The sequence below is a fragment of the Euwallacea fornicatus genome, chromosome 2, assembly GCF_040115645.1.
Source record: "Euwallacea fornicatus isolate EFF26 chromosome 2, ASM4011564v1, whole genome shotgun sequence".
NCBI classification, from domain to species: Eukaryota; Metazoa; Arthropoda; class Insecta; order Coleoptera; family Curculionidae; genus Euwallacea; species Euwallacea fornicatus.
The window spans coordinates 2,107,317-2,125,252 of record NC_089542.1 but is presented as its reverse complement, the minus strand read 5'-3'; the positions used below and the strand labels follow the sequence as shown (position 1 = coordinate 2,125,252).

Sequence of the window (17,936 nt, the reverse complement as noted above, 5' to 3'; positions counted from 1 at the left end):
GTTTCGAATTCTCTTCGGCAATTGCTCAATGAGACGAATCAAAATGGTACCGGTTCACTCCGAGTCGACCCGACCCAATTCCCTTAGTTAATCGAGACATGACCCAAAAAAATAATGTCTCAATAAACAAATAAACGCATTAGTTTTGACAATTAATCAATAGATTTAACAACAATTTCCAAAACATATTCATGTTTCAATCACATCAGTAACCTCTGGCGTAACCGCGTAACCTGCACAAATCAAACAATCGATTATGAGTTCTCGATAATTCGATGTTTGCCGAGAAACAACAAAGGTGGAGAAGCATATATGCGAATTTACAGTAATTATTGAATTACTAGGACTTAATATCCATAAAAAAAGGTAACGGGGAATTCTGGACCTCAGAAAGTGACGCCAGCTACTGACAACGTCGCGGGTTTCGGGACATTCGTATAAATACTTGATATAGTTATTGGACAGGCACTTGCATTAGTAAACTTGACGAGGGTTTACCTTCAAAAATACTAGCATTTTATGATGGCTGTTGCGCAGCAATCGAGGAGCGCAAGTCTCCTCAAGGAATAATGGCCATTATTCCCTAAGGGAGACGTTTACGTCCCGCAGGCGAGGGCGCAAGTCTCCCGAGAGAATAATGGTTACCAAATGCGAATATGATTTTCTCCATTACCAATGATGAGGTGAGTTAGAGCGTAAATCTTAATGAACTTCAAAAATTGCTTCAAATGCCAAATTCAAGGTTGGTTAGCAGTGGCTGCGTAATGAGACGAAGCGGCAGCCGACAACGACGTAGATCGCGATATTGTGGGCTATAATGGTCGAACAAGTTGCCCAGAGAACATGTGTAACTTAATCGGTCAGCGGGAATAAAGACTTTATATCCCGGTGACCAGTCATTAATCCCTCTGACGCTATACGACTCCTATGTAAACTCAGTCAAAGAGCTGAACGTTTAATCATTATTAAGTGGGTGTGGACGAATTCAGTTTGTACAATAAATTTGTCATATGCGGCTGGGTGCGAGCGTTGCAAGTACCCCCGGAATGCTTAAAATTGGGAAAGTGAGTTTTACGTTTCAAATTGATTATAAAGATGAGTTAAAAAAATTATAAACGTGCAGAAACGCTATATCAATAGTTAGGCCTTGCTGGGGCCAACAACATATCTCGAAAAATGCTGACCATTTCGTGTAAATCTGTCTAAAACGAGGGGCGTGCGGTATGAGGGTGTGACACAGCCACAGCGCCAAACGTTGAGATGTACGGCCAATACTGTTCAGTGTTGGTCTGTTCTCAGGCAGCGCTCCAAAAGTGCAGAAAATTTCACGTCAACCTAATTAAAGTCAGAGGCGTGCGGCATTCGAAAATACAGCAGCGACAGAGTTTTCCGGAAGAATTTTGCTAAATCATTACTCACACAATGCACAATGTAACTTGTTGGCTTTCAGGTTACATAAGTAAATTACGTGGTTCTACAAAACTGTTGAAAATCTTATGTTAATCTGATTAAGTCAGGGGCGCACGCCTCTAGCCGGTGACGTAGCGAAAAAATTGCAAGTGACGGAATGTATTATAGGGCTCTCCCTGATATTTCGTTCTTACAAGGAAAGTTCACGGTTACAAATGGATTATGGGTCGTGGAGGATATCAGTGATGAAATGTATTATATATGTAGATTACTGAGTTCCGGGCTATAAGTGGCATAGAGCTCCCAAAATTTGTGTCAGTTAAATAGTACCGTCAGGTACGTGCGGGCGGGTCACTAGTAACGTTTAAGCTGATCGATATGGTTCTCTGCCTGCCGCTCCACATTTCCAACGCGATACAATGCCTTACAGGAGAAGTAATTGAGCTGAAACGGTATTCTGATGCTTCAGCTCAATTACTGGAATTAATGAAATCGAACTCAACTCAGCCTCAATCGTCGGCCTAAAATGCCCCTTCTTACCAAAAACAATTCGATAATTAGGCAGACATACGCACCATCCCGCCTCATTACTATTTCCCCACTAAACGGCCTTAGAGCACTACAAGCGCCTGAAACAGGGTTATTGATATAACGGGGCGCGCCGAATGTCTGTCAAGTGACCAAGAGAAGATTTTTCTTCATCATCGCCACAATCAATCGATGTGCAGATGCACTCACTATCCCCATGGGAATATAGGCCAAAGCAGTTCTTGTTCTTCGGCGACGAACGACGAGGCAGTCGGTGAACGTTCGTCCACCGAATCGGCGTGCGTTTCGGGTACCACAGATTGCCACTGTGGACGTCGTACCAGTGCACTTCCACGGTTTAAAGTGCGAACTTGAACTTGACTTCAAAGAAAGAGATGCACCAAGTTCGTCGGCGAGGACGCGCCTCTGGCAAGGTACTCGGGGTCTTCCTCGTCTTTTTGGGTTCCCTTCAAATCCAGGGTAAGTCACACAGTTCTCGGTGCATCAGTTTTGAACGTTACCGTGAGGGAGGGTTTCGGGTAATTTCGGAATGGCGACAAGGTGCATTGGAACCACGGGGGGTGAACCAGTTTCTGTAACTTTGTAAGACATGACGCTGGGGTAATTTATTCTTCATTCTCTGCTTAAGTGTTTTCAGTTATCTCCGGTGCATTGTGAGCCACTTTGAGGTACTTCCTTCATATAAAAAAGAATATGCTGTACGTCGGTAATTTTCCTTAGGTTCTCTCAAGCACTTTAAGATTCCTTAGGGGATATTTTTGTCGGTTCCCCTAAAGAAATAGTACATGCGCAAGGCAATTTACACTAATTTTCAACATGTGTATAACAGAAGTCCCTACTTTCAGCGATTTTCAAAATGTTGCCACATTCATTAGGGAATATTTTTGGAGCTTTCCGATTAATTCACTGTTACAAGGGATTTCCTATTTTAAAGCATATTCGGCACTCCTTAGAGAATGTTCCCCGAAATTCTCAACGCTCTCGGCGACATTTTTTAGCCTTGCCAAGATAATTTAGTACCCTCAGGGAACCTCTACTGACATGAGATAAAACCAAGACGATCGTCATAAATGCATGATGTTCCTTAGGGAACGTTCTTTAAGTTTCAGATTAGTTAAAGGCTCTAAAGTGGGTATGTTCCCTCTGTACGAAGCAACATTTTTGTTATGAAATTCCTTAGGGGATGGTGTTCGGGGTTCTTAATCAATTCGGCTGATGTTTTCTGGAGTTTTTAAGATAGTTTCCTCCCCTAAGTGAATACCCATAGACAGGATATAAAATATATAAAACAATTTTAATGAATTCCTTACGTTCCCTAGGGAAAGTTCTTCGTACTTTTCAGATTGGTCCATTTCTCCAAAACACTTTTTATATCCATTATGTATTTTTAAGAAAATTTTCGTGGTAGATTCCAAAGGGCTTTTATTAATTCCTTAGGGGGTTCAGATTAATTAATTCCTCCAAGCAAACAGGGCATCTGTAACACGAGTCACAGCCATTTTTGGCATTGCGATCCGCCCGTGGTTCCTCTTCTAGCGTAATAGATATAGAGGAAAACTTTCGCACTTCAAAAATAACAGTGGCGTCGCTTTAGTCTAATGGCAGTTTTGCATTTTTTATGTAGCTGTGTAACTTAATTTAAGTGTCCTTTCTTTTTTACACGCCTCCTTATGATACAACCCTGGTGGTCTCTCTCATTCTTTCAGACTTTCAGATCTGTAGAATAAACATTCAGATTTGTGACTAACAAGTTGGCAGTGGCGCAGCATATGTTCTAAAAAGTCATAAATTTTTTTTTAATTTCTAGTTGCCTAATATGGTTTTTAATCTCTTTTTCCATTGAATAATTTACATATAATGCGGTCCTGGTTTATTCTTTGACACATGTGTATATTTTTTTAATTCATAACAAACATTAATCTAATTATTGCACTAAAATCGTAAAGTAACACAGAAGGCGATCCAACATTTCTTATAGAGACATTAAATGTTTCAAGTCAAAGTTCACGGCAACCGAGGCATAAATGATGTAGTACCACGAGTACTATCGCAGTTCAGACCATCGATCAAGAGTGAATGTATGATATCAGAACGGTTAAAGGCGAGAAATTTATGGTGCCATCGCTGCAGAACTTAATTAACAATAAATAGGAGAATACCCTTATTTTCTGACGTTCGAAAAATGAAATCTGACATTGAACAAATGAAAGCTGACATTTGACAAATGAATTCTGACATTTGACAAATGAATTCTGACATAAGATAAATGAAGTTTCATTTACAAGTCAAATTTAACATTTAACAAACCAAGTTTGTCAGATACGGTGTAGTAACACTTAAATTCATTTTATCAATCCTTAAACCATCTCAAGTTTATGCCCGCAATAACAACTTCCACCTGGTATTGCCGCCATCTTCCTCTGCTACTCGATTCGGCGCCATATTTCTCAATTAATATCCGTCCTACCTGGGTGCTTTCGCTCGCAATTATTATTACCCGCTTCGACGGTACCACTCGGTAGTACTAATTGCCGACCAGGTGTTTACTCCAATTACTCCGGCGGAATAGGGGTGCACCGGGAACCCGGCGAGCGTGCTGGACGTTATAAATTGCCAGCGGTTCGATTGAACGATGCAGATAAAGCTGAAACGGGGGGAATTTCTTAATTGTCAGCCGGCAACGACCGACGACTTGCCGGTAGCTACGACTGGGTTATTTATAGCAAACGGGTGCGGAGGTGGGTGCAATTGGACTGCTAGTGAGCGACAGTGTTGCCAGAGCGGTCTTATGGGGGTAGATAAATATAAATTTCACCTTCTGGAGGATACGTATGTCACTGTCATTTAGGAACTGTCGTCTGTCATTCTCGGAGACCTAACCTGCGCCATCTGAAAGTAACGCACTTGTGTAAATCGTCTTTGGGTCGCCACCCAAAATTTTTCAATTTTAGAGTAACATAATTGGGCGGCACTAACTTTCTCTTTCTCTCTTTAAAGTGGACTTAGAGAGTAATTTAGGGACTTCTTCAATTATACTGGATAAATGAGAGCAAATAGAGCACTCCCCAAAATCGCGATTTACATGTCTGAATCGGCCAAAAAATTTAAAGAAAAATTTTTCGATATCACTTTGGATAAATAGAAAAAATTTATTTGAAGGGTCTGATAGTTTCTCAAATATTCTAGGGTGGCCTATAAGGTTCTATAGATACATCTAAGAAGATATAAGAATTTTATCGATCGTTAGGAGACAATAATCTGAACTTCGAAAGATATATAGAACGTCATAGAAGCTCTTTAAACATGGACAATTTTCGATATTTTGAGCGCTTTTAAAAATTAGATCCCAGTAGTTCCGTTGTTTAGGAGTTTTTCTCCTACACCAAAAGAACTTCGAGTAACTAGAACATGTGGTAGAATCATGTTGTCTACCTCTAATTCAATAGAGAAATACCCTCTAGTTTTCAAGTTCGAAAAAGGGCCTCTAGCAGCTTCCTCTGGCGTTGACATACCAAAGTAACGAGTAACGATTTTCACCTGCAACATTTAGAACAATCAGAGGGAAGAAAACTTTTTTCGAGTTTAGAAGATAATCCGAAAACAGCAATAATTTCCATCTCGTCTATGCAGGCCCAAGGTGTCCGATCGAAAGCAGAATTTTTACGGATTCAGTTTTAGACGTTCCCAATTTGAGGCACGTCAAAACCGGTTCGTGGGGAGTGTTTAGGGGTTTTCACGTGTCAACTCAGAATAGTTAGAACTACAATGTTACGTTTTCAGAGCGTATCTTTGTATTGTAAGGCATAGTGCTGATCTAGGACAAGACTGCTTTCTAACAGAGACACTAATCATTATGCTGCACACGAAAAGACAATGTTTTACAGTAATTTGCGTGAGAAGTAGGCGCCCGACAGCATCCTCGAGCCTTTTACGACCGCAAATTTCGAATTTGCCTTCAAAACTCCTATTGTTAATTGGCGAAGCATCTCTTCGGTAGCATCGAAACCCACTTGAGCCCACGCTCCCTTTAAAATGTATAATGGACTGCCTACATATCTTTTAAGATGTCTCTGCAAAGTGTTTACTTTCGTTGACCTACGCAGGAAGGAAAGTGTTGCCCCCATGATCAAACGGGATGAAAAATCACGCTTTCTCCCTCGCCGCTTTGTTTCCAATTGTCGAATAATAAATGGGTGAAAGCACCGAACTGCAACCAGCCCAGAACGGTACGTGCCCGGTAATTTATGTGAATGTGGCGTTTAACAATTCGTCGTGACCCAAAGCCCATACACCGCATACCAAGTACGGTGCGGCTTTCGCTTAAACGGGGCAAGATCAATCCGACTGATATCGCTTTGGGTCAGATTCGGTTTGGCCCTAATTTAACCAAAATTGAAGGGGAGCCGTGCTGATATCCGCTGCTCACCTATGAGAAATCCCAACCTATATTATTAGGCATATCTGTGTGCTCTCGATGACCGCGGAGATGCGAAATTACACTCGTGCAAGCAGTAATTTGTTACATTTAAGTGTATGTTTCAGACAGGGAAATTGCAAGGTCGGAACTAGGCCAATTTGCTTCCGTCCGCCGGAGAGAGCAGCTGATTGGCCAACAAGGGCGTGCGATCTCGTGTCAGGGACGCGGACGCTAAAAAATTGGCCTTATTTGTTGGGACCACTTCCGCGAATGAATTCCTACAAGTGAGTTTTCGTGACGTAAACCGGGCGTCTACGCTTCGGTCGCCAGCAGTGTCTTCGGATCATTCGGGGTGATTTTTCCAGTCTAATATCATTTAAATGGACGGTTTCCCTCTGACTTGCGATTGAAACTTTTTCCTTCATTGTCTAAATTCTCTTCGTCCCGGGAACTTTTCCCTGCAACTTCTTTCCTCTGATCCTGGGAGCGGGGAAAATCTAACACTTAGAACTCAAGGTTCTAGGAAGATACAGGGTGTTTCAAAACATGTGTCGGAAAATGAAGGGTGTGATTCTGTAGCTCAGTGCACGAAAAAAGTTCCCAATAACATGGGACCCCAAACGCATCGTTTTCGAGATACAGGGTGTCAAAATGCAGTTTTTTTCCTCAGTTATTTTGACGATGTCTCAAGAGTCGTTGGAGATACAGAATTCAGATTTTATACACCTAATATCATTAGTATTAGTTACGGTTTGAGCAGTTTTTTTCCATGCGCCAGAGGCGGAGATTGTAGGGTTGCATGATATTTTTTTGCGCCAATTTTTTACTCTAAAACTAGCGTTTCTAAATCGCAACATTTGGACCACAGGCCTCATCTCCTCGATTCCCAGATCTTAAAAAGTTTATTTTACACTACACCAATTAATACCGTCGAAGAACTGAGGGATCGCATTATTGCGTGCGGCAATACGATCCGCAACACTCCGAGTATTTTCGGACGGGTGCGGCATTCGCTAAGACGCACGTTGGAGACCTGCATTACCATTTAACAATTGTTGTGATTCTAAAACTAGCGCAAACCTTAAATCTCCGCCTCTGGCATATGGGAAAAAATTAAAGTAGCGCTCGGAACGTAACTAATATTAATGATAATGGGTGTGCAAAATCTGAATTTTGTATCTCAAACGATTCCTGAGTTATGGTCAAAAAGCTGAAAAGACTGTCTTCTGACACCCTGTATCTCGACAACGGTGCGTTTGTGGACCCATGTCAGTGGGAACTTTTTTTCCCATAACGAGCGGAAGAATCGCGCCCTTCATTTTCCGACACATGTGCGAAAACCCCCTGTAGAGACACTTTCATGTCACGACAGTTCTTCTACAATACCATAGACCTTCTAGAACGTCCCAGCAAGTTCTGCGGTAATCGAATATGCTTACGCATATGCCTCTTCGTGGATTCCTTCAGTTTCAGTTCACCTAAGTGCCTTAAAGGCATCTGATTCCGGAACTAAATAGTGCAGAATTACAACACAAAGGCTGTTGGCTCGTCCGCCACAACATAACAGTTAGCCACCAGGGGTCAAGACTTTTAAAAATGGTTTTGCACGTTTTATTACCGGTACAAGGATGAGGAAGCGGGATTTGCTCGTACATGGCATAACTGGATCACCCCTGGCCCGAAATGTCCGTAAACCGTTAGTTTTCGTGACTTTGGGCATATTTTTAAGCAATAAGTGAAGCAGACGTAACGACAGCGTCTCAGATGATGTAATTTCTCAGACTAGACACGCATCACGGAATTATTGAAACTTTTGCGCCTACATTAGGAACTTTACAGGGGAATTTACGGCCTCTAGATCAACAAAGTACCAGTGAGTTGGTCAGAGTTGCAGTTGGTTATTAACCACAGTTATAACAGGCGTGATTAGAGAAATATCGTTACTGTTACAGCCTGCCTGCTAAATGACGGTAAGGAGCTTGTTGTCGTTGCATCGCAGATAATTGCGGGGTAATTATCTCTCTGTGCGCTTCAGCTGAAGAGGAATTTTGATGGATCACAGCGGGTATACAGTTCTGGCGTCTAAACGATTCGTTTTGAGCTTTAAAACTCACGCGGTAAGCCCTTTTGTCGCGAACTGAAGAAAAGTGGCGCCATCTCAGGGTTGTGCACCCAACTATCCTCGATTTTTCGCGTGAGCTCCGGCTCCTTCCCGAACTACTTCAATCTCTGTACCCTAATCAAAAACTCAACTTCATACAACTCTTCATTCTTTAGTTGAGCATGACCAAGTGGCAGGATATGCTGTAAATGAAAACCACGAGGAGGAGGTCGTGCTCCACCTCAAACACACCCAAAGCCGAAAAATAAGGTCTCTGCATCTCAATTAAATTCCTCAAAGTGGTCAAGCTGCGCTTCAAATTCTGCGCCGCTGCGCTGGTCTCTTCACTCGCGCTAAGATACTCGACAATCTCATTTATAAGCGCAATCAGACTTGTCATGTGGCCGCGCAAGCTCAGGCACTTCTCCGTGAGGCCATAAAGCAGCACCTGCGAGTAAAAACAAAACCATCACATTCCCCGTGAAACTACAAAGACTTACTGCTAAATTGAGGATTCCACAACCCAAAATCAGCACCTGATCACTCTTGCTGAAGCCCAATTTGTTCGAGTACGAAAGGGCGAGCCAACAAATCAAAATCCAAAGATGGAACATCAGCTGCGCACCAAAGAGCTTTTGGAAGAGCTGAATCGACTTCAGAATAGTGAGGTCTAAAGTCTCAGAAGCCCATAATTCAGTGACGCCCCAGCCAGTTCGGGCACGAAGACACTGCTGTCTGAAGAGCAGCATCCGGTCCTCAGTTTTCTTTTTGAGAACGTCCAAATAGATGAAGGCGAGAAGCATGTGGATAACGGCGAAGTAGTCGGTGATAAGGATGCTACCGTAGTCCTCAAAGAGTTTATAGCTTAGAGTACTGAGTTTGCTGAGGACGTAGAAGAGGTGAGCGAGGACGAAGGTGAAGCAGAAGGGCCAGTTTCTTCGGACAGAACAAGACGGTTCCCTGAAAAAGGGGTTTTGTTAACATGGGGAAAACGAGATTTAGGAGAAAAGGAACATTGTTCTTTGGGAATTTGGAAAATATTTCAATGATTGGTCGGTAGATTGACTTGTCTTCATTAAGTTGTGAATGACCGTGTATGGGTTTCCTAATCCAGAGGAAGTTAACATAAGCTATTTCACTACAAAAGTTAAATAATTAAGTGCCTAAACTGTCTGTTGGGCCAACTTAAGTTTTTAAAAATTAGACAAAACACTAGAAATGAAATTGAGCTAATTCAGAAATCTTTTTTCAATACCATAAACACTATTAACTCAATTTCCGTATATATTTCGTCTCATGAAACAATTTCCTCAACTGTCGAGTACGGCGAATGGCGGCTGTCAAAATTTTATAATTCATAGTCAATAACCAAATTAGTTCTGTCATGTGTCAAATGGAGTTTTTTGTCACTTATCATCTCTGACAAATCTCTCATCTGTCAACCATCATATTTTTTCGTGTTGTCACATTGGAAGACTGGGATTAACGGACTTAATTGTAAACATTCGCCACGGTTGTTTGACATTTAAAGCGCCAACTTAAAACGGCTTCAAGAGCAATTTTTCTCACTGTTGGCCCTTAGAGTACTTACGTAGTAAACCACTCTATCAAGGACTGGTAATATTTTCGCAGAATCAGTTGCATGAAAACCAGTCGCAAATAGCATAGGAAAATTAAGAAAATTTTGAACATCGTTACGAAAATACCCAATCTCTTGTTCAGCAGTGAATTGAGACAATTCCACATTACGACACCTAAAAGCCCCATCCAAAAGATCAAGTCCATGACCCAACTGAGCCATTTAGGCTTGACCCTCTGCAACAAGGTGGACACAAAGATCACATAGCGGAATTCAATCAACATCTTCGATTTCGACAACAAACGCTCCAACAATGAGGTCTCCCATTAGCGCGAATATCATTATAGTCATTTCGTTAACGATTTTCTTTGTGGGATGTTATTACGACGATTGCATCGTATTTTCGGTAGTTATTAATATTAAATGAACCATTACCGTAATGGGCGCGTGTGGAAGTACGCGAAGGTACCGTTAAGCGGTACTACGGGCAATTAGAACAATTACTGAGACAAATTAGAGGCAGTAGTAAATGGGGCTGGCCATAGGAAAAAACATGGCAGACGACGAAAAAACATTCAGATCAAGGCGATACGCACTTAATCCGGAGCGTAATTTACGTTCTATTGCCGCCTTAAAGTGGCATCCGGAACAGGCGCGCGATCTCGTTATCTTTACATTAATCAGAGGCTTTGATTTACAGTCGTCTACAGGTGGCAGCACGAACGTTTGTACAATACACTTTAAAACTTAAAGACAATTGACAAAGACTTTAACATATATTGCCTATCATTTGTCTTAGAACTAATATTTTCGCCACTAGATGGTCTAATTTCAATGCACAATCTCTCTACAAGTGGAACATTGACCCTCGACTGGACTTTTTCCTTTTCATCTTCCACGTTATAGACCGTCAAATTGGGCTCAGCAAAGTTTCGTTTTGTACTATAGCCGACTCCAAATTGGCCTTAACGAGCCTGCGAATTCAATCGAGGGCGAAAAACAAGTTTTTTTGGTTCTGCCCAATTTGCTCTTCTTCTGCTTCTTCAGACGTTCACACGATCTGTTCGTTGCCTCATTTCTTTTCTGCGATTTTTAGATAAAAAAACAGACTTGTGGCATGAAGAATCCGGGTCTTCATGGCCGAGATTAAATGCATTAAATGGTTAACGAATCTGCCGTGGTTTGCTCCTATTTGTGCGAAGCGAGGGAGTATATTTTGGGTCTTTAAGATGAAGAAAAGGATAAATATTTCGCATCAAGAAGAGCATAGTGCTGTCGTGTGTCGCAGGAATTCCCACAGTCACAATTTCGGAACAAATTAATTTACGATTTTTTTAATTATTAATGTTCTTGGTGTTTGCCATAAGATTTGCGTGTTGCTTACTTCGGAGAGGCCGCAGCTTGTGAGGTGCTGTCGGTACGTCCACGCAGTATTCTTGCCTAAACATTTAGTACTTCATAGACACAATTTCATAATTTTCCCATGTGCACGTTTCTAAATTGAAAGTGTTTTGTGATGCCTGCAACAGGATTTCTGATTTATTTGACTGCAGCAAACCCGCGATTTCCAAGGTACTATCTGTTTGCACGGTATTTTTTTATAAAAAAAAATGTATTTTTGTTCATATTAAGAAAAATTCTCACAGTCACAGTGTGCCTTCAGGAACCCAAAATGCGCTCACTGCCAGAAATCCATAAAATAAAATTTAATTTAATCGAATATTGAAAAATCGTGGAAAACATTGGAATTTCATATTCATCGTCCACTTAGGCACAGCGATGGACTCAAGCGTGCGCTATCAATAAAATCCGAAATTTCTCAGAAACCAAACATTTCCCTCTTAAATTCCTTATCACCCGCCTGTTTAAGCAGACGCACTTGCAGCACCCAGGCGCAGATTGAACTAACTTGACCCAACCTGCACGCAGTGGTTAGACAGATTCGTCAGACAATTAATGGTAAAAAATCTACCAGTTCTAGACTTTTCGGTCTTAAACCTCCTGTGGCTGGCCTATTTGTAAGAATTTGTATGCACATCATTAAGGTCACTGAAAGAGGAAACTTGGGGCTTGAGAACCACCTAGTAAATGGTTTTAGTACAAATTGCGCGCAGTGGAATGAATAATTCATAAAACAAATAATGGCAAAATGTCAAGGAATTTCAGGCTTTTCTCTGTTAAATCTGCTATAGCACACCGATTTATAACAATTTCTATTTAAAAAATTCGTCTCACTTGAAGAGGAATGTTAAGGCTTCAAAATTACCTTGATGGATTAGCTTCATATTGCCCGCTGTGGGTAGAAGGTTTTGCGTATGAATTGTATACTATAACTAGTGAAACATTCTCATCCTGACACCGATTAAAGTGGACCAGTTAATCTCGATTCGCGGTCCGTAATAGAGATGAAAAAATGGTTTATCGGCCACCTGTTGTTGGGCGGCCACTCTTGGCTTAAATTAAACGGATCGGTAACGTCAAATAACAATAATTGGGTGTTCTCGAAGACGCCGAAGGCCCATAGAACTCGTTTTCGGTAGCAGCAACGGTCAACTGATTTCCTGTTATTTCCCTGCTGTCCTGCCTATCAATGACGAACTCGACAAAAAAACATAACAAGCCGTAATCACACTAACTCGCTAATTATAGCCTCGAAAAAAGGCCAGTCATCACCAGTGCCTACTTAAACTGGCTGAAAGCGAGTTTTTCGTGGTACCGGGTCACAGCCTTAACAAGGACGCGCTTGCGGTACCGCCATATCACACACACGCAGACACACACACACACACACACACACACATCCATACGACAATTTTAGAAAGTCCTGTTATTTAATAGCCCGCGTTTTTTTCCCAAATTGCCTATTAATACAACGACCATAATTGAATTTATATCCTGAGAACGTCCTCGTCACAGTTCGCCTAGCACGGGTTCGTTCGCCCCGACGCTGGCATGTCCCATCAAAAGTTTTACGAGCAAATAAATAATTCAAGCGTGCGTCCACTCCGCATTATGCTAATGGAGATGCTAGAAATTGAAAATCGACCAGAGCTGAATCGGGAGGTCGCGCGGGCCGCAGTGATGGAAACCACGTACCTGTCCGAGCATGACCAGGAAACGGGAAGCGCCGCCATTGAACGAGAGCCGTGAAAGGTCACTGCGCCTCTCAAATCATTGGAAATGCACTAAATCTCTGAATTTGCGAAAATTTGCACGCGGCGCAGCGCCCAAATCAACTGCGACCAGCATCAACGGGCACGAAATCAACAGAAATGCGTTGTTTCTACAAATCCGTACATGGTGGGTCTCTGAGCACCTAAAAATCACGGCATTGCTCAGCTAAAGGAAGTGCGCCTTCCCTTAACTAGAGGGAACTTCATCTCAAATTTGATAGAGCCCTCCATGAGCGAGATCCTCCACTTGTCAGTCATACGTCATCATCTCTATAGACTAACTTTTCGACCCCTAGTTGGGCTCCATACTAAAGCGAAAATAAAATTACAGCTTTACAAGCGGGTTTTTCTTCTTTATTCTGCATAAATGAAGCCAGATAAAGAACACGTAATTCAATGATATTTGTTATGACTCCTTGAGCGAAGTAGAACTTACTTTTCGACCTTGATTTTGATTCTTCGGGCCAACGTTTTATTTTTTATTTTTTTTATAACGGCGCACCACTGCAAGAAATCAATGGGACCATCTCGAAACTGACTGTCGTATCTTCGCATTAGGGGTTTTCAATTTGCTGCCAGGGTTGAGACGGCAACACTGTACGGTTATCATCAAAATTAACCATGGCGCCATCTCATAGCCGATCACAGAATCCTTCATAATAGGGACTTTCACTTACTTCCAGAACAATTTTCTGATATTCTTGATTGAATTCGTTATTAATGACCTGTGGCAGGTAATATTCGTGCTAATAAAGCAGGAGACTCCTCGATAAACGATACGGAAACAAGATTTTCATGTCAGATACGATCGGCGAGATTCCGGTGCCTCTCGAGCCACCTAGGTCGAATATGATTTATGCCGCGATTTCCTCGGCTTCTTGGTAGGTAACCGCGAACTGCTTTTGCCCTCCCAACCTCGGTCGTGAGCTCGACTCATCCGGTATTATAAATTTTATTTTTACAGAGACTGGAGCGTTGCGGAACGCTGCTTGTCCGAGGATTTGCCAGCAGAACGCCTATGGAGACCCGGTATGCGGGTCTGACGGAATTATCTACCCGAATATTTGCGAGATGAAGAAGAAAACCTGTGGCAAAGGCAATTAGACCCCCTAAAACTCTACAACCGTCTATATTTGAATTTTTAGGAGTGAAATTGAGCTCAGATCCAGGTCTGTGTCAGCGCCACGCAGGGTCTAAGTGCGAACATAAATGCGGCTCTGAAAAAGACCCGGTTTGCGGGACTGACGGTCGCACCTACCTCAACAGATGTATGCTTCAAGTAGAAATCTGCAGGTAGGCATGCAGTAATTTTGGGGAGGTTTTAAGCTTGAAAATTGTTTTTAGATTAGGCATAGATCTCTCTCATTTGGGCCCATGCAATAACATAAGCGCTCACCGCGAAAACTGCCCAGTGGACTGCCGCCAAGCCCCTCTAGATGGACCAATCTGCGGCAGTGATGGGAATGTCTACAAGAGTACCTGCCAGATGAAGCTGCTCACCTGCGGGTAACTCATTCTTCTCTTTTCTAAAGCACCATTATAATTAAAAAACAATTAGGCAGAGAGATATTTCAGGTCCCTGTTTATGGACGCGAAATTTCGAAATGTTTCCACACTTGTATTTTAATTGCTTAATACTCCTTACAGTCAAGGAGTGGTAAAAACTAACAAGAAGTACTGCCAAACCACAAGACATTGCAGAGAGAGCTGCTGGCGCAATGCCAGACCTGCTTGCGGCTCCGATGGAAAAGTCTACACCACCGTGTGCAAAATGAAATCCAAAAATTGCGGAAAACATATTTTCGAAGTGCCGATGGCGTACTGCGGCGGTCAAGAGCGCACTTCGCAAGGCAGTACCTGCCCGGCGGGTTGCGCAGGCGAAGTGGAAAAGCCTACATGCGGCTCTGATGGCTACATCTATCAGAGCGAGTGCGAGTTAAAGATGATCAACTGCGGGTAAGTCGGAAACAATCCATTCGCACATGTCCAACATCAGAAATATCAGGAATATTCGTCGCGTCGTCAAAGTGGACTTCGACAGGTGCAAAAACCGCCTGACTAAGTGTCTGAAGACCAAGTGCGGCAGCGACAGCGACCCTGTCTGCGGCAACGACGCCCGCACTTACATCAATGAGTGCCACCTCAACTTGGCTACTTGTATCAAAGGGGTGCAGTTCGCGCACTTGGGAAACTGTACGAATCTCAAAGAGGACCAATGTCCCAATGATTGCGACAACAACGTTGAAGAAGACCCAGTGTGCGGCAGCGATGGAAATGTCTACAAGTAAGCTCTAATCCTTTTTCCAGAAAAACGCAGCTCTGTGTTACGCCCTCGCACTCATGTTAGATACATTGGTGCTTAGGGGGCTGTAAGGCTTCGAAGGAACTGAGTAGATGCCTAGGGGTTCCCATGCGATTTTAGCATAGCAGAGCACTCACCAAAACATCAAAGATACTCGGTTTGAATTTGTTATTTATCCGAAAAATCACGCGTTCACGCAGCAGACTTCAATGTCCAAAGAATTTACAGGGGCATCTCAAACTTTAAAAAACTAAATTCCGATTTTGTAGATCAAAATGTCACCTGAAAAGAGAGACCTGCGGTCAGCTGGTCATCGAAGTACCTCTACAACATTGTCGCACCACTGCGGCCTGCAACGAAAAATGCCCAGACGACAGGAACTTTGTGTGCGGTTCTGACAACAAAATCTATCGCAGCGAATGTGAGATGAAGAGAAACAACTGTGGGTAAGCACCTCCTAATATCCTCCAATTTCAAAGCTCTACCTCTTAAAACGATTATTGCAGAAAGCACGTATTTGTGGTGCCAATGAAAAGATGCATCGCAGGATTTTTATTCAGGGGCTGTCAGAAAATCTGCCCCCCTTACTACGACCCTGTCTGCGGTACTGACAATATGACCTACAGCAACAACTGCTTCCTAGACATAGAAAATTGCAGATCCAGGTCTCTGGTCAACATGAAGCACATGGGAACATGTGCAGACCCCGTGGATGAAATTCCCAAGAATTATCTTTACTAAAAGGGCTTGAGAAGTGGTAGGGGATTATGTAGGGCTTTGTTGGCGTTGACTGCAATTCCCGCTGTTGGGGCGCGAAGCGATTATCGCTGTTAATTACTAGATGGCGTCAGAGATGTTTTGCTTCTTCCTACGACAGTCAGGTGGCGCCAAGATAGTCAACGTCAATAGGCATCTTGTGTGATATGTTTAGTAGATTTGTGTGTTTGAGTCTGGAAGGGGGGAATAATAATAAAATTGGCAACACTGTTTTTTTCTTCTTTTTGAAAATGAGGGTGGTTACCATTTTGATGAGGTGCTCGATGATTCCGCTTCTTACCAGTGTCCTATTATTTTCAATTTTTGGTCATGCTATTCCTTTTTTATTAGAAATAAATCATGTATTTATTGTGCCAATATGTAGCGAATAATTTCGTAGTTTAATGTATTAATTTATTTTCTTAGCCTTAAGTCATATTTTAATTGTTAGGAGATTATTGTCGTGCTAAAAAAGTAACTATTTTTCGATAGTAAACTTTTATCCCATATCGGTTGTAATTTCTTTCTTTTTGGAGATAAAGTGCTCGTTCCTGAATACTCGAATCTGAGCTGAATCTGCACTTTATCTTCACGTGTACTTCAATCCGAACATTCCCAAATCCCTCCTACGATTCACGCATTTTTCATTAAGAAGCAGCGTCAATTTGGGTCACATGATCGCAAGGAAAAGTCAAATTTTGCCGCCTTACCCGCTTTATGTAGAGAACGCTGAATTTCCCAGAAAAAGATTCATGCCATTTTCCTTTGAAGAACCACTGCAAACCGCTCAGGGTCTACTCAGGTAAATCTCAGGTTCATTCAGGTTCGGGTTCTTCAATTAAACGGCCGAATCTTCCATTAATCTCGGGCATTTGACGAAATATACTCCTAAATGTTCTTAAAATTTACGTAAATCTTCGGCCAAGTAACTGTGCAGGTTCATTTCAGATTAACTGAAGAAGTGCACGCGCTGCTCTGCTTCATCTTGCTCTCCTACAGTCAGCCCTACCCCTCGTCATTTCCGCACAAATTTGAAGCAGGAAGTTCCTAAATATTTCTCTTAAGATTTTAAGCAGACGCACGAAGACCTGGAGAATTACACTGCTCTACGTCATGTTCTTCCTTTAGGAACTGAGTGATCTTCACACGTGTTTGAATGAAAGACATTCACAAATTCGCCTTAATAACCAGATGCTTTTCGTTAAAGGAAACGTGCAGAGTTCTTTCCAAATTAATCGAAGAGGATGATTCACTAATCTTCTTCACTTTTTCCACTTGGAGATAGCTCGATCTTCACTTAATCTTCACTCACATTTTAGGAAGGAACCTCCCAGACGCGATTGATAAAATCACAGAGAACAACGAGACGGCGGGCAAGTGGATTTGAAAATAACTTCACGGTTTTGATACCCCTTAAGATGATATCGCAATTTTTTTTGTGCTCCATAAACTAGGCCAAAGGGGGTTAACTCGGTCCCCGCTAGTATCTGACAATCCATTAGTTTCAATCGCTTTTTGGCCACTAAATTCTCAATTTAAGCCTTAAGGTTTGTGTCTACATTTAAGACGACACCCGACACAATCAGTTATCTCAAGATTAGCCTTAAAACCGGCTATTGAATGGCACTTTAACAGTCGATAAAAGGATT

At 42.2% G+C, this 17,936-nt stretch overlaps 2 protein-coding genes across 2 annotated transcripts; one reads left to right on the top strand and one right to left on the bottom strand.

Annotated features, from left to right (window-relative positions):
* The first annotated feature begins 2,143 nt into the window (after positions 1-2,143).
* Positions 2,144-16,796, top strand: LOC136344173 (serine protease inhibitor dipetalogastin). The gene is made up of 8 exons (XM_066291381.1): positions 2,144-2,418; positions 14,194-14,325; positions 14,375-14,522; positions 14,574-14,735; positions 14,877-15,185; positions 15,235-15,513; positions 15,801-15,977; positions 16,038-16,796. Exons 1-8 carry the CDS (start codon positions 2,334-2,336, stop codon positions 16,270-16,272), a joined length of 1,527 nt encoding a protein of 508 aa, XP_066147478.1. The 5' UTR covers positions 2,144-2,333; the 3' UTR covers positions 16,273-16,796.
* On the bottom strand, positions 8,594-13,532 carry LOC136344167 (uncharacterized). The gene is made up of 3 exons (XM_066291369.1): positions 12,323-13,532; positions 8,978-9,437; positions 8,594-8,925 (listed from the first exon to the last, which is right to left on the bottom strand). The coding sequence occupies exons 2-3, from the start codon at positions 9,278-9,280 to the stop codon at positions 8,650-8,652; spliced, it is 579 nt and encodes a 192-aa protein (XP_066147466.1). The 5' UTR covers positions 9,281-9,437; positions 12,323-13,532; the 3' UTR covers positions 8,594-8,649.
* Positions 16,797-17,936: the final 1,140 nt, after the last annotated feature.

What these genes read in the sequence shown, in the direction of transcription:
- LOC136344173 (XM_066291381.1), top strand. Translation starts at nt 2,334, where the DNA reads ATGCACCAAGTTCGTCGGCGAGGACGCGCCTCTGGCAAGGTACTCGGG. An exon ending in GGGTTCCCTTCAAATCCAGG is followed by an intron (nt 2,419 to 14,193) that starts GTAAGTCACACA and finishes TTATTTTTACAG; the next exon opens with AGACTGGAGCGTTGCGGAAC. An exon ending in AGCGATGGAAATGTCTACAA is followed by an intron (nt 15,514 to 15,800) that starts GTAAGCTCTAAT and finishes CCGATTTTGTAG; the next exon opens with ATCAAAATGTCACCTGAAAA.
- LOC136344167 (XM_066291369.1), bottom strand. Translation starts at nt 9,280, where the DNA reads ATGCTTCTCGCCTTCATCTATTTGGACGTTCTCAAAAAGAAAACTGAG. An exon ending in GTGGAATCCTCAATTTAGCA is followed by an intron (nt 8,926 to 8,977) that starts GTAAGTCTTTGT and finishes TTTTACTCGCAG; the next exon opens with GTGCTGCTTTATGGCCTCAC.